At 40.1% G+C, this 17,174-nt stretch overlaps 1 protein-coding gene across 3 annotated transcripts in view; it reads right to left on the reverse strand.

Moving 5' to 3' along the window:
* BRAP (BRCA1 associated protein) overlaps positions 1-17,174 on the reverse strand; it is a 49,075-nt gene that overhangs the window by 9,320 nt on the left and 22,581 nt on the right. For 2 of the 3 annotated variants that reach the window (XM_004483016.4, XM_071210027.1), the window contains exons 11-12: positions 13,596-13,699; positions 9,227-11,577 (exon numbers count right to left, since the gene is read on the reverse strand). In XM_004483016.4, coding sequence (XP_004483073.1) covers positions 11,214-11,577; positions 13,596-13,699 — 468 coding nt within the window. In that variant the 3' untranslated portion in view covers positions 9,227-11,213. Of the gene's footprint in view, positions 1-9,226; positions 11,578-13,595; positions 13,700-17,174 lie in introns of those variants that run through there. The other variant, XM_058280974.2, reaches the window with a different exon arrangement.

Consider the following 17,174-nt stretch of genomic DNA (forward strand, 5'->3'; position numbering starts at 1 on the left):
GTTTCCAAGGCAGTCACTCTCCTTTTTCCTCTTAAAATTTTTCGTTTACTCTTCTTAACTTCTAGGTCTTTCTCTGGGCTCTGTTCTTCTCCAGAAATTAGATGTTCCTTCTTTTCAGTTAGCACTGAAGCCTTTTGGTTCTAAGTGTTAGGTTAATAATGGAAAGTGATAGAGGCAAGTTTCTCAAGTTGCGGAAACACCTCATTCTTTTAACGGGGCATGACTTCTCCAGTTCTCCAGCGAATATTTGAACCTTTTTGCCTATAGGACCATAACCAGGGAATTGGGAATTTAGAATCATAAATCGATCTGGGCTTTTACTTTTAAAATGAGGAAACCAATGTACAGGATTTGGCCTGGGACCTGCTACTCCTTTGGGGCAAAGCAGCAGAAGTTAACTCTACTGAAGCCCAGTCGGCACTGCTTTTCCAGTTCGACATTTATGCTCAGTTTTAGTTTCTCTTTTTTTTACATTTCTCAATTAAATGTACTGGATACCTAAACATTTTTTTTGAATCATACAATATATCACACAATATATTTGGTTCATAGTAATACAATTATACAGTATTTGTCCTTTTGTATCTGGCTTGGTTCGCCAACATAATGTTCTTCAAGTTCATCCGTGTTGTCATATGCTTTACGACTTCATTTCTTCTTACAGCTGCATAATATTGCATCGTGTGAATAGACCACAGTTTGTTCATCCGTTCATCTGTCGATGGACACCAGGGTTATTCCAACTTCTGGCAATTGTGAATAATGCCGCTATGAACATCGGTGTCTGTTCGTGTCACTGCTCTCTGTTCTTCTGGGTATCTACCCAGTAGTGGTATTGCAGGTCACCGGGCAAATCTATATTCAACTTCTTTAGGAACTGCCAAACAGTCTTCCGCAGTGGATGTACCATTCTGCATTCCCACCAACAGTGGATACGTATTCCTATCTCTCCACATCCTCTCCAACACTTGTAGTTCTCTTTTTATTTTTTTAATTTTTTAAAGATGTATTTATTTTGTATTTATTTCTCTCCCCCCCACAGTTGTCTACTCTCTGTGTCCATTCACTGTGTGTTCTTTTTTTTTCCTTCCCTTCCCCCACCCCCAGTTGTCTGCTCTCTGTGTCCATTTGCTGGGTGTTCTATGACCGCTTCTATCCTTATCACTGGCACCAGTATTTTGTGTTTCTTTTTATTGCATCATCTTGCTGTGTCAGGTCTCCTTGTGTGTGGTGCCATTCTTGGGCAGGCTGCAATTTCTTTCACACTGGGTGGCTCTCCTTATGTGGCGCACTCCTTGCACATGGGGCACCCCTACGCAGAGGACACCCCTGCGTGGCACGGCACTCCTTGTGTGCATCAGCACTGCGCGTGGGCCAGCTCCACATGGGTCAAGGAGGTCCTGGGTTTGAACCGCGGACCTCCCATATGGTAGGCGGGTGCCCTATCCATTGAGCCAAGTCCGTTTCCCATCTGTCCTAATAGGTATGAAATGCTATCTCATTGTTTTGATTTGCATTTCCTTAATCATTAGTGATGCTGAGCACTTCTTCATGTGTTGTATTTTTTTGCCATTTGTATTTCTTCTTTGGACAAATGTATATTCAAGTCTTCAGCCCATTTTTTAATTGGGTCATTTGTCTTTTTATAGTTGAGTTGTAACATCTCTCTCTATATCCTGAATATTAAACCCTTATTGGATATGTGATTTCCAAATATTTTCTCTCATTTAGTTGGCTGCCTTTTCACCCTTTTGACAAAGTCCTGTAAGGTATGAACATGTTTAATTTTGAGGAAGTTCCATTTATCCATTTTTTCTTTTTTTGCATGTGCTTTGGGTATAAGGTCCAAGAAACCACCGCCTATTACAAGGTATTGAAGATGTTTCCCTACCTTTTCTTCTAGTAGTTTTATAATCAGGTTTATCTTTTGAAAATAATTCCATTGTCAGTTGTATTTTACTAGAGTGGGTTTATCCTGAGTATTGTATTGTTTTGTTTTGTTTGTTTTCTTAAAGATTTATCCCCCCCCTCCCGTCTGCTCTCTGTGTCCATTCGCTGTGTGTTCTTCTGTGTCTGCTTGTATTCTCATCAGGCGGCGCTGGGGATCTGTGTCTCTTTTTGTTGCGTCACCTTGCTGCGTCAGTTCTCTGTGTGTGTGGCACCACTCATTCCTGGGTGGGCTGCAGTTTCGTGTGGGGCAGCTCTCCTTGCATAGGGGCCGCTCCTTGTGCAGGGGGCACCCTTACGCGAGGGCTGGCATTCCTTGCGCACAGCAGCACTGTGCATGGGCCGACTCGCAACACAAGCCAGGAGGCTCTGGGTATTGAACCCTTGGACCTCCTATATAGTAGGTGGACACTCTATCTGTTGAGCCACATCCGCTTCCCTAGCCTGGGTATTGTAAACCTTCATATTCCAGGACTGAGCAGGTGATTTTGATACCCAAACAAAAGCAGGTTCTTTCCTCCCAATGTGTCTTTAAAGCCAATTCCTGAGACACTGGGACTTCAAAGAGAGAGTTTATTAGTTGTGCAAGCACAGAAACTGCCTCCCTGATCTGCAGAAATTCTAATATTTTATAACCCCGGGTGCTAATGAATAATTGGGTGGAATTGGACAGAGGTAACTTCATTAATAAACAGGACAAACAGGGGTGGGCCCCAAGCCAGGGGTCGGGGTCACAAAGTTATAATCATTTCAGAGATCAAGGTTCCGAGGTAGGAAAGTACAGAGTAGAGATGAGTCACAAGGTTTTTTGTATGAATATTAAACAGAGGAGGGTAGAGTGCTCACAATCCCAATAGTAAACACACACAAGGGTGAGTCTACTCCATAAACAAGGGTGAGACCTCTCTAGCTAGCTTCAGTGATTTTGGATACTAACATTTTGCTATTTTATACTATAAAGGCATCTATATAATGATTTTGTTATCATAATTGTTAATTTTTAATCCTTGGTTACAACGTCACTCTTTGATTGAACTCCTGCCTTGGACAAAGATGTCTGCATTTATTTCTAGAGGCAATCGTGGAAATGGATCTAAATGGAGAGTTGGGCCAGGGGATTTAGAACATGGTATGAAAATGAGCAAAGCTGCTTTCATTGGGAAGCGGATGTGGCTCAAGTGATAAGGCCTCTTCCTACCACACGGGAGTACCCGGGTTCAATTCCTGGGGCCTCCTGGTGAAAAAGAAGAGAAAGCGTGCCTACGTGGCAAGCCAGTGCCCGCATGGCAAACCAAGTGCCTACATGGTAAGCCAAGTACCCGTGCGGTGAGCTGAGTGCCCACGTGGGTGCCTGCGTGGCAAGCTGAGTGCCCATGTGGTGAGTGAGCTGAGTGCCTGTGTGAGTGCCCGTGTGGCAAACCGAGTGCCCATGTGAGTGCCTGTGCACCTATACGGCAAGCCAGTGTCCACGTGGCGAGCCGAGTGCCTGCACAGCAAGCTGAGTGCCCGTGTGGTGAGCCAGTGCCAGTGCAAGTGAGTCATGCAGCAAGATGATGACACAACAAAAGAGAGACAAAGGGGAGAGTCAAGGTGGAGCACAGTAGAACCAGGAACTGAGGTGGTGCAGTTGACAGGGAACCTCTCTCCACATTAGAGGTTCCCAGGATTGAATCCCAGTGAATCCTAGAGGACAAAGATGAGAAGACAAAAAGAGAAATAGATACAGGAGATCAAACAGCAAATGGACACAGACAGCAAAAAACAGCAGGGGATGGGGAGGGGAAGAAGAAAAGAAAAACTGCTTTCATTCACTGAGTAATAAATGTTATCTGGGGAGCAGATGTAGTGCAGGTGATTGAGCGCCTGCTTCCCATGTACAAGATCCTGGCTTTGATCCTCAGTACCTCTGAAAAACAAAGAACGAAGAAACCAACTCAGGGGAGCCGGTACAGCTCAGTGGTTAAGCGCCAGCTTCTTATATACAAGGTCTCAGTTTCAATCCCTGGCCCTGGTGCCTCAAAAAATACATACATACATACATATATACATAAAGTAAAATAAATATTATCTGCACCAGTGCAGCTATGTGCCAAGTACCAATACCATATTTTCTAAATGATTCCTGTGAGGTTTCTGACCTGAAGCAATTCAACATTAGGCCCCAGACATCACTATCATTTTGTATAAAATTGTTCATCTCTTCCTGGCCTTCTCTGATGCAGCAACAATGCAAAAAATCAGATTAAGGACCAACTGCATAGCCCCTTTCATACTTTCCTAAGTTTACAGAATTACGGTAAGAGACTACTCAATATTCATGAAAATTATTCTTAAATGATTCTGTAATAGTTCTGGCTTCTGGAATCAGTTTTCAAAATTATTATCTGTGAACAGATGTTCAGAGCAGCATTACTTAACAATAGCCAAAAGCAAAAGCAACCCAAGTGTCCATCAACTGAAGAATGGATAAACAAAATGTGGATTCTCCATACAATGGAATATTATTCAGTTGTATAAAGGAATGAAGTTCTAATACAGGCTACAAGATGGATGAACCTTGAAAATATGCTAAATCAAACTGAGTCAGGAAAAAAAGGGCAAATGTTACATGATCTTATTTATATGACATAATTAAAATATGCAAATCCATAGTCAGAAATTAGACAGGTTAAAAGGGGCAGGGGTAGGGGTTGGAAATGGGGAGTTAACACTTAATGGGCATAGAGTATCTGTTTGGGGTGATGCAAGTTTTGGTAATAGATAGTGGTGATGGTAGCATAACATCAAGAATATAATTACCACCACTGAATTGTGTACTTGAAAGGGGTTGAAATGGGAAATTTTATTTTTTTTATTTTTATTTATAAAGATTTATTTCTCTCCCCTCCTCCCACCCCAGTTGTCTGTCCTCTGTGTCTATTTGCTGTGTGCTCTTTGTCCACTTCTGTTGTTGTCAGTGGCACGGGAATCTGTGTTTCTCTTTGTTGTGTCATCTTGTAGTGTCAGCTCTCTGTGTGTGTGGCATCATTCCTGGGCAGGCCGCACTTTCTTTCATGCTGGGCGGCTCTCCTTACGGGGCGCACTCCTTGCGCGTGGGGCTCCCCTACGCGGGGGACACCCCTGCGTGGCACGGCACTCTTTGCGTGCATCAGCACTGTGCATGGGCCAGCTCCACACGGGTCAAGGAGGCCCGGGGTTTGAACTGCAAACCTCCCATATGGTAGACGGACGCCCTAACCACTGGGCCAAGTCCACTTCCCTTATTTTGTATATATGTTACCACAATAACATTAAAAGAAAAAAATCAGTGTCTGATAGAAACTATCGTTAGGGAACAAGTTTCAGGAGTGCAAGGAAAAGGGGACAAAAAGAGGGTATAAATGGGTCAATTATCACCATAATCAGTGCAAGAAATCTCCCATCTCCTTCCCACAATCCACCAAAAAATAAAAAATAAAGGAAGGCTTATATAACTTCCTTTGGAGTTCCTTAATGCACAAATGCAAGGAATGTTCATTTGCTCCAGGCAAATTGCAATAGACTGTTTTTGGGGAAAAATTCCACTTCAGTTTGCAGAGGGAAGGAGACATTTGGCCATGGCTCTTGGCTAAAACTAGAGGTTCATGAAGGGAAAGTCTTTTCTCCCTATTATTTCATTTTTTTTCCTGACATTTAACACTTTCAACTTTCAACTACATCTGTTGCTGTAGCCACTCTGCAAATAGTCTAGGAATCCCATTTCAAGAATTTTCACAGGCAAGAATGAAAAAAAAAAGAATTGGCTAGCAGAAGAGGCCTGTCAAAGAACATTAAGTGGCTTCCTAAACTCACCGAAGGTGGCAGCTGGGTCTTTGGGTAGTTTAGGTGTACCCTGATACCATTTAAGAAGCAGAATCATTTCTTAAGAAACTCATAGGACGCCTTTATCAACCAGGAAAATTTCCCTTCTTTGCCTGAGAGAGATTATGCAGCAGAATCACTGTGAAGCAGAGTCAATTCAGCTTTATCCTGGCAAAATGAATTCGCTTACAAAATATTGTAAGAATGATGTCCCCTCTTCAGATAAAGCCATGACTCCAAAACACAAGCCAAAATATGCTACCAACACTAGCAAAGTGACATTGCATATAGCAGGCCTGTCTTATAGGTAGTATTTGTAGCTCATGTATCCTGACTTCACTAGAAGAGGGGTTTCCAAGTTATGAGAGGTTATTCACTCGTGATTTGCCCAATTCTCCACTCTACTGCCACACTATTTAAATGAATTCCTTAGCCCCTTTGATGCAGACAATTTTACTGTTCAAGCAAGCAGGAGGGGGTAGTTGGTTCAGTGCTTAATATTACCCAACACGGCAGATTAGAGAACTGGCAGAAGAAAGCAACAGATAACATTAAGATAAGACAAGAGAATATTCCATTCTGTCTGAGGAGCAGAAAGAAAAAGAATGAAGAAAAGCGAGCAAAGCCTGAAGAACCTGTGGGACACCATCAAGTTCATGAATATACACATTGTGCAGAGAGACACGGGACTCTTCTCCTCCAGAAAAATAGCTATAGGACAGGCTGAAACAGCCTGGAAAAAGATCTTCTAGGGTTTAGGACACCAGGTGAAAGGCTGGACACCGCCCAGAGGAGTAAGGAACAAAGGAGTGGGGAATCATGACTGCAGAACTGTGAGCTGAAACCAGCGGCTGCTGCTGCCAGCACCATGCCCCATACTAAAGACACTTTAGAATTCTCAGGCCCCTGGTCCTGTGGCTATAGACAAAGGGGCCTCCAGGGATCCACCTCCCCAGGAAAGGGGAGAGAGAGGGACACAGTCTAAGGCTGACTTAGCTTCTGACCCACAGATTTGGACTGCTGTGTTCCAGGAGCCCTTCCAGGCCAGGAAGGGCTGTGCCATTGTTTGCCTGGGGAGTAGGCAAAAGGCTAAAGACATACGACCCTCCCAATCTCCTTCTGTATTAACTGGGACTGATTGTTAAGGATGCAGAAGGGAGCAGAAATATTTCTTACCCTGGGTGGGGGCTGCCAGAGAAGTCTGGAGAACTGTCATAGAGCAAGTTTGAATTACAAGGCTCTTAGCCTCCAGGTAGGAAGCGCTATCCCGGTAATCTGGTCTGTGTTCCATCAAACACTCTGACCAGGCGTTGAACTGAGAGGGCTGTCAAAGTCCACCATCTGCTGGCAGAACAAGGAAGTGCATGTAAGAAAATTAAAAATAACTAAGTTTTTTTCCGGCCTTTATAGCCTTCCTCCCCAAGGCCCTAGGAAATGGGTCCGCAACCAATTACTGGGTCCAGAGCCCAGTTTTGAGCAACTTACAGGGACAATCCTAACGATTCAGGTCAAGCCAAGAATCAAAGAGCAGCAGTAACACAATCTCCCGCCACTAAATCTCTACAAAAGAGAAAGAAATCAGGCGTCTGACTAAACTACACATTGTGGGAGTCCCAAAGGAGAAGAGAGAAAGAGGCTGAGAGAATATCAAAGAAACAGTAGCTGAAAACTTCCTGAATATAATGAAAGGCATAAACATATGCATCCAAGATGCTCAACAAACACCAAACAGGATAAACTCAAATAGACCAACAATGATGTATAATCCAACTGTCAAATGTGAAAGAGAAAGAGAATTCTGAAAGCTGCGAGAGAGAAGCAATGTGTCACATTACAAAGGAGTCTCAATAAAATTAAGTGCTAATTTATCAGAAACCAAGATGGCAGGAAGGCCTTCTTGGTTTGACATATTTAAAGCAAAAACTGCCAACCAAGAATTCTGCATCTGGCAAAACTGTCTTTCAAAAATGATGGGGAGATTAATACATTTCCAGATAAACAAAAACTGAGGGAGTTCATTACCACTAGATCTGTCCTACATGGGATGTTAAAGAGAGTTCTGAAGGTTGAAAGGAAAGGATAATAGACAGATCAAAGCTGCATGGTTATCTCTAGTAAGGGTAAATAGATCAAAGCTGCATGATTATCTCTAGTGAGGTTACTTACATATGTAAATAATTTTTTTACCACCATCTTTTACTTCCTATAGTATCTAAAGGACAAATGCCTAAAATGTAGTGATAAATCAGTGGTTTTAGACTCATATTATATGAACATGTAATTTGTGACAAGAACTACACAAAGGTGGGGGGGATGGAGGGATATAAGAACATACTGTTAAGTTGGTATCAAAGCAAACTGCTAAAGATTTAGGATGTTATATTTAAGCCCCATAGGTAACTACAAAGAAAATATTGGAAAATATGCAAGCTCAGAGAGACAGAAATTACAGATTGCCAGAGGCAGGGGCAGAGGGAATGGGGAGTTAATGCATAATGGGTGTGATGTTTCTGTTTGGGGGATGGGAGTTTTAATAATGGAATGTGGTGAGGGTACTGCAATATTATGGATGTGATTAATCCCACTGAATGGTAGACACAGGAAAGTTTATGTTGTATATATGTTCCCAAACAAAAAATTTTTTTTAAGAGCAACTAAAGACAATGGCAATGAAATGTTATACATGACACTGGATGGGATCTAGTAAGAGAGGAGAAAAGGCTCAAAAGGACATTATTGGGACATACAGAAATTTGGAATATAGATTGTAAACTTTATATCAATGTTAAATTTCTTGAACTTGCTAACTGAACTTCAAGTGGTTACATAAGGTGCTTAAGAAATGTACATGACAGTATTAAGTATTCAAGGAGCAAGAGCAAGATGTATACAATCTATACTCAATGGCTTAGAAAATGGATAACAAGATAGGCAGGCATATAAAAGTAAATGTTGCAAAATATTAAAACTGGTGGATCTGGGTATCTGAGGGGTAGGGGTATGTTGGAGGTTTCCGTACGGCGTATTATTTTTATCACTGTCCTGTCAGATTGAAATCAATTAAAAATACTTTTGCCAATATATTCTAAGAAGTCATATTTGTGACAGTTTCCAAAACTAAAACTAAAAATATCAGTGTGGTAGGACCTGGGAAATATTCTCAGGTTTATAAATTGATTGCTTTTAGTTTGCAAAAGCAGTTTGGATCTTTACCTACCTGAGCTCCAAACTCAGGTAATTTTCCCTTTTTAATCAGCTCCTTTTTATTAATTTAGGAAGTTGGAGTGGCTGAAGGATGAATAATCTAGCTGTTCACTGTATTGCTGAGGGGTTGATTTTTATACTTCTTTTGAAATCCAGACCATTGACTCTTTATTAGCTACATCCTCCCAAACAAATGACAATCAGAAAGACACAAATTTCACACAGGGCAAAATAATTTCAAAGTTTGGTTATTTTAATGCAACTTCATCATTTAAAGTCTTACAGATATGTTAAGTGGTTCATTCCATCCTGAACAAAACACTAACAGCTCCTATCTTAGTAATTTTCTCAAATTCAAAACACATGACTCTGTTTTAAAAAACAGTCTTTACATATCTTGATAAGATTTTGTTTTTCCTGTTTTTTTTTTTTAACCTTCAAGTAATTTGGAAACATTTGCCTATTTGCTCATTCCTCTGGGCATAGTCTTTCAAAGCATTTATCCCACCTTTGCTAAAAACCTCTGCTCTCCCAGCTGGTGCCATGGCTGCTTTAATGGAGGAGATCATAGAGAAATGAGGAGCCAGCAAGCTTTATAAACCACTTCTAATTCTCTTAATTAGTATGCTACAATCCACCCCAGCTTCTGCAAGGTCAGACATGCAAGACAAGTACTTGGCCAAAAAAGCAGGATTTTAACTAGTGTAAAAATAGATTTTAAATAAAATAGAATCTCTATAGGAAAGAGAATTAGGTTATGCTTTACTTTCCCACTCTTGCTTTAAGATACCTGTATCTAAGTCCAAGGTGGACTTACAGAGTTGGTCTGCCCTAAGTAAAAATTGAGAATGTGTAAGTACATTCGTTTCGCAAAGTTACACATAAGGTTATTCAGGAAATGCTGCAGCACATCCCACAAAAATGGTGATTAATAATACAGTTGCTATATCAAACTGTTTAGGTCAAAGGGGTGAAGTCTAATTTCAGGCTAAAAACCAATTCCAAAATATGATAATTTGAACACTTTGGCTAATTACGAGGAAGAAAAAAAAATCCATCATATAACAGTATGTTGTTATCTCTTTTCTTAAAACTAAATCCAACATGGATCTTACTTTAATTTTGCTCAGTTACTACATATTACAAATTATTTGATGTTAATGGCACACAGCCCCTCTGTTGGGCCACAAGCATTACATGGCAGTTTTAAAGGCGGCTCTGTTTACATTCTAATTTTCAGATTTATAAACACCCTCTGGCTATATCTTGAAAGCATAATTGAAAATCTGCCCAAGCTCCTTCTGACCGCAACCTGAACATGCAGCCCAATCTTCTGTAAACATTCAGAAAACACTGATCCCAGCAAAATAAACTATCAGCTGGTCAGAGGCCTCACTCTACATTTTCAAGTGGATTATAAATCTGCCTCCTTTTCTTGCTAGATGGTAGGTAATCCACTTTGAGATCTGAACCTTCTTATTTGAAGTTCAAAACAAAGTGTGGAATCACCAAAAGTAAAGTGGCAACACCACCATTTTTCCTACACTAGGTCTACTTATTTTGCCCTGGGTCATTTGTTTTTCCTGTCTAGCCCTAGAGCAGGAAGAGATGGCTGTTGGTGACAAGCCAGTGCTTGGTACAGGCCCAGCCTCTTTTCATATAACATTCAAACAAATTCTTTGATCCCCCAGAGGAAGAGGTGGATGACAAAGACATGAGACTAACATTAGGGTGTTTTCATAAATCCTCAGGAGCCAATGGGAAGCTCTCTTTATAGTGCCGCTATGATCACAGGGAGGCTTGGTGTTCTCATGCTAACATTACCTTTGCGGTTACAAAAAAAATGTAATGTCTTAAACTGACCCCAGAACTCAGGGTCAAACATACCAATTCAAAAAATACAACAGAAAAATGTACAGCAGAATTGGGGCATCTATCAAGTAGGAAGGCAAAATGGTCATTAGAATGTTTGAGGTTAGTGAACTATTATGGTTGAAAAAGCAGCCACCTTTTAAAAACTGCCCATTTCCATCAGTTCTTCTAGTCATCACCCCTCTACATTCATTAAATCACACACTAGGAAATAAAAGATCCAAACAACTGTGGGTCGATCCTCACTTGATGTACTTATTTAGAGTGCGCCCTTACATTTAGCCATAGGTTCCAGCACACCCCCTTAGTGCCAGGGAAAACAGTCTCAGGGATATCTGTTTCTCGGAAGGTCACTTGCCCCTCTTGCTGCGGCCCTTCCTGGAAGGCAGCTTCCCGCTGCCTCCGGAAGAGGCGGGGCTTGCGGCTGAGGCCATGGCAATGTTGATCTGTCCCTCCTGAATTTCCTGCCGGGTCTCAGCAGGCAGATGGTTAATCTTCTGCTGTGCTTCCAGGTAGAACATGACATCACGCAGCTGCTCCTGGATTTCGGTGATCTGCATATCTTTTTGGTCGCAGGTCTCCTTCAACACCCTCTCCTCTTCCTTCAGCTTATTCTGCAGGAGGACTTGGTTGGCTCGCAAACATTTGTTCATTTCCTGCTCTTCTTTGAGCTCTGTGGTAAGTTTGGCCACTTTTGTGTTTAGCTGAGTGCACCTTTTGCAAAACAAAGGAAGACAAAAGCACGTCTTTCATTTGCTGACACAGTCCACTTTCTGCTCTGGGATTTAACGGATGAGCCATGACCTCAGAATCCATTTACGGTAGGCTCCTCCCTCCTAGGGTGAGGGCAGCTGCTTTGCTGCCATTACAATCAGCTACACAAAGAAGGAATTCTGCTCTAGTTAACTCAAGCATAGCTTCAAGACAATTTTTTTTAAAGAATCAGAAATTTTTCAGTAGGAGAAATTATAACGTGATTCATGGTAAAGCTTCTACTGCTTCCCTGTTTTATAGTCAGTGGTTAAAGAGGCGCCTTATAAATGATAGCTATGATAAGTAAGTTATGAGGAAAAGTGACATTTTTAGAGAGTCAAGTGCTCTGACCTTACTACATTTGCCAGAGAAGAAAGGAGCTTGTTCTAACCAAAGAGTTTTCAAGAATAGGGAGCGCCTGTTCGTGATGCTCAACCTTACTTCTGAGTAAAGAATTACCAACTAAAACATATTTGAGATACCTCTTTTATCTGTCAGAATGCCAAAGAGTTTGGACATGGGAAAAGAGGCACTTCCACACATTAGCACTGGATTGTGAACTGGGAAAGATTCTACTGTAAGTCAAATGGGCAATTATCTGTAAAAATGAGAAAATCTACATGCTCAGTTATTCTAGTCTAGTTCTAGGAATTTATCCCATACAATAGATATACTCAGGCTGTGCAAAAAGACCCAAGGAGAAAGATGCTCATTGCAATATCATTTACAGTAGTGTAAGTACTACACGAGGCAAACTAATGTCCATTGAAAGAGAACTGGTTAAACTATTATGGTACATCCACACAATGGAATACTATGCAGCTATTATGAAGATCAGGATAGATTTATATGTGCCAATATGAAACAATCTTCAAGAAAATATTTTTTCATGTGTGTATTATTTTAACAAAAATAACACCATTTTTTTTTTAAAGAAATCTATAATTGTAGGAAAAAAGATTATGTCTGTGAGATGTTTATGTAAACAGAACAAAAGATTTGGAAGGATAAATACCAAATTATCTCTGTTAATAATGGTTACCTCTGGGTAACAGGATCTGAGGGGTGAAAGAGAACTTTCACTTTTAACTTTAACACAGTTTCCAGTTTTAACTTGAACTCTTTAACAAACTCTTCAATTTGTTAGAGTGCTGAGAGGTAAAAAGTATTTTTAATTTTTGTTTCAATTAATGTTGCAGTGCTACTTTTACAACAGCTCTTTAAAAAAACTTTTAGCAAAGGGGGAAATTGGATGAATGGTATATGGGAACTCCTTGCAACTTTAAATTTATTCTAAAATAAAAAGTTTTTTTTTTTTAAAAAAAAAACAAAAACAAGACTTTTTAGGGAAAATTTTTCCCATTTAAATTCTTTTTTTTTCCTAGATAAAATTGTTTTAATAACCATTAAATTCATTTTTTAAATCCATTTTTATGGAGGTAAAAATCCACTTATCTTGTGGGTAAACATAAACCAGAAGGGTAATTTCCATCAGTGGCAACTATCTTCCCAAATAGCAGTAACAGGGTTTGTTCTTGCCATGCTGTTAATGAGTGCTCTGCCCCATATTCAACATCTATGTCCTTTAATCTTACACAAGGCCAGAGTGTACGACATCTCCAGTTTAGATGCAGTCTCTTTCATAACCGCCAATACTCAGCCACCACGGCTGAGAGGAGCAGCAGGCTCTAGGCTCAAGGAACTGCACTCCACAGGCAAAAATGGAATGGATTTGAACACACCCATAAGCACATACATGTTGGAGGAGAGTGTTCCACATGGCATCCACCTAGTATACAACACATTTTTAAAAAACAGGAAGTCACAATAAGTTTGCTCCATATTTAGGGAGGCCCCCCTGAAAATCTAGTGATGCGAACACCTGAAAATGAGGGTGTTTGTATAGGAAGAAAAAGTATCCGTTTATAGAGACTGTACAATAAAAAAGCTAGATTTAAGAATTGACCAATTATACCTACTTTCTTTCTACAGACTGCTTTTCTTTTAGGAGATCATTTAGTCTGTGCTCCAGATTATCACATTTCTCAATTGTTTCTTTAAATTTGGTCTTCATGTTATTAATCTAAGAGAACAAAGAAGAAATCAGATGCATTTCACAAAGGCATACTTCCGTGATTTCTGGGGCTATTTTAAAAATACACTTTTTTTTCTAATTATTTGTTTATAACTTTGACAAACCAAACTTAGAAAAGATGAGACAATCATTTGAAATAATTTCTGAAATAGGAATACAAATTTTGAGAAATCCTCTTTTTCTTACTTCTTTTCTATTCCAGGATGAACAAGGAATCAAGAGTTGTTGAATGCCAAGCAAAACTGCTGGAAAGTAACTAGAGCAGGAGGTGGCTTGTCAGAGGCGCGACGGAAGCCTTCCATTCTTAACTTAATGGCTTAAAAGCCATTGCTTTTTTTCCTCCAGTGATTACATTCCAAAAGTTATTATCCACTGGTAATCTAGGAAACTTGTGACAGCTGATGTGAGTTATTTTTCTCATATGCACTATTACTTTTATCATGTACCACAAAGCCATATGGAATATAAGCAGTCCTTGTTATACTGAGTTTATTTATAAAGGCAATCTATATAAAACTAATTCCTAATATAGAGTCTTAAAAACTTAAGGCATTTTTAGACTTTGGTGTATAATGTGTCAGATGGCAGCAATCCTGGCAGCAACCCTCAGGTTGAAGGGGTACCAAGATCCGTGGTCTTGGGAAACGCCCCAGCTCCCCTGGTCTAAGGATACTGGAGAGAAGATTAGGTGGGAAGGGGAGGTAGTGAGGCTGGGTGAACCATAAGGCAGTAATATTAGGAGGTGAAAATGACTGAACATTGAAATCCTATGATACAGACATCGGCCAGATGTTTTATAAGCAATATTTCAATTTATTCCTCATAACAATCCTCTGACTAAGGTATATCAACTTTTTATAGAAATTGAGGTTTTTTTAAAAAGAGAAAGGTTAGGGAATATGTCCCAGGTCACCCAGCTAGTGTTGTAGATCCAGAACTGGAACAGAATTCTAGGTACAAACCAAAGTTCTAAACCTTTGCACTACACTGTAGGCCAAAGCTCTATAGCAAAGGAGATTTGACCACCAGGCAAGATCTAAACTCTTAGTAGTGATGGTATTTTTGTTGCATGCAACATCCATCATGCAAAGGGAAGGGTCACACACTTTTAACTCATTCTTTGTAAACATTTTCCAGATGGATAAGCAGCTCCCCAATCGGAACTGATAGTTTTTAAAGAAAAAGAAAGGGAGATTTTTACAAGTTCTCTGTCATAAAAATAAAAATAGCTTTAAAATTACACTAATTCTAGTTTGGCATGTTTCTCTTTAATATTGATTTAAAAACAAGAGAACAGTAGATCATTTTGTCATTTTCTCCTGAACTGTCTTGTGATATTGTTGGGAAAGGCAGAAATTACTATCAAATGAAAACAAATTGTATATGATTTGGTCAGTAAAGAAACATTAAAAAAAAAAAGTCAAACACTTCTATATCAAGATGAAAAACACAAAGTAACCCTAAAATGATTTTTAATGCTCCTATAGACGAATGTTACCATGGTTTAAATTAGTAAATTTTTAAACATTTCTGACTATTAGCTCACAGTAAGAAATACCTAATACACGTACACATACATAAGTGTATTTAAATATATATTAAAATAAATTGTATATAACATACATATATAATTAAAACAAGTTCCTCAAAACATTATTACATGTGATACACTGATTTTTTTTTACATCTTCCCTATTTAATTAGTAAAAATAGTAGGTAAGACCCATCAAACTCATTTCACAATTCAAAACTGGAAAAATACTGACTTACAGTGGAACTAGGGGTCCAAAGAGAAGTGTTATCTTGGGAGAATTCACTTGCAGTGACTGCCTAATATTAAGAACCTTAAAGTGAGATGAGTCTCATTATCTAAGAACAAGCCTCTGTTCACATCACATAATAAAGGTACTACCTAAGGCATTATGGGGTAAGAATAGTATTATAATTGAAATTCCCAATTAATTCCAATCTTCATCAATTGTCCCTCTCCCAATGAGACCCACGAACAAGAATCTTTGTCTGGGACAGGCTATAGAGGGTTAGTGCTTCTCCCTGCACAGGCTCTACTGTGAGAAGTGCTAATGGACAGAGAACTGGTCAAAAGGAGGATGGGGCAGGAACAAAAGGGTTGCATAATCCATTAGTTTGTGGATAAATCACATTTGTTATTTGAAAACAAAACATGCTTTCAAGTACTTAAAGCTTGCCTCCACCTCACTCCTACCATAAAGTAAATAAGCATTTCCCAGTTTTCAGTTTCCCTTCTTTTTACTGGTTTGTCCTGGGGATTGCAGTTAATCCTGAAGTATTTCCAAGGGCAGAGAGAATCCTGAGTCTGGCGCTCAAGGGTCTGCTTGAAACCCTGGTAGGTGATCAAGGTGCTGTTCCTCCTAGGAAAACCCACTTTAAGGTAGCAGTTGAAATGCTGATACTCCTGCCCTGCAAGTCCACATCATCAAGTGGCAGTGACCTGTGCTCCAGAACTCTCCTGGGCACCACTGGAAGGCATATGCTTCCCCACACGTACTCTGATTCAGACTAGTAAATCAGACTAGTAACTCAAGTGGACCTGAGCAGCACCTCTGGAAAGGCATATCCATTGCTAGGAACGTTCTTATAAGAATTTCATCAAGAACTTTTAACTAAAGATAATTTTAAAGCTGGTGTTAAGCATTTATTTTTAAAAGTTGATCTCTCATTTATAAGCACAAGATGCCTGGATATCCAGAGACTAGGGTTTGTAAGCCTGACTTAAAGTGAAAGCCTGGGTCCTGCCTGCTGAGCTCCAGGGTCATCCTGATCATCAGAGTGGTAGTTCCCACCTGAAGACTCAAATATCACTAAATCAATCTTTTTTTTTTTGTTAAGATTTATTTTATTTATTTTTCTTCCCTTCCCCCCTGTTGTCTGCTCTCTGTGTCCATTCGCTGTGTGTTCTTTGTCCACTGGCATTCTTGTCATGTGGCACTGGGGAAGTATCACTTTTTTCTGTTGCGTCATCTTGCTGCGTCAGCTCTCCGTGTGTGTGGCACCACTCCTGGACAGGTTGCACTTTTTTGCATGGGGTGGCTCTCCGTGTGGGGCACACTCCTTGCAGTGGGGCACCCCTATGTGGGGACACCCTTGTGTGGCACGGCACTCCTTGCACACGGCAGCACTATGCGTGGGCCAGCTCACCACACAGGTCAGGAGGCCCTGGGTATCGAACCTTGGACCCCTCATATGGTAGGCAGATGCTTTATCAGCTGAGCCACAACTACTTCCCTAAATTAATCATTTTAAATTTTAGAAGTTTTATTTAATATTTAATACCAAATTAGACACTGCCTCCAAGTCCTGAGAACGGTCCCTAGAACCCCAATTATATACAAACCCTTGGAGGATTTTCTATCCCATAGGTTTTCAAACTATCTTCTTTGGAATCTTAGAGGTTCCTTGGTATGTTGGGGACAAGGGGGAACAA

Source organism: Dasypus novemcinctus, chromosome 19, assembly GCF_030445035.2.
Source record: "Dasypus novemcinctus isolate mDasNov1 chromosome 19, mDasNov1.1.hap2, whole genome shotgun sequence".
Lineage (NCBI taxonomy): Eukaryota > Metazoa > Chordata > Mammalia > Cingulata > Dasypodidae > Dasypus > Dasypus novemcinctus.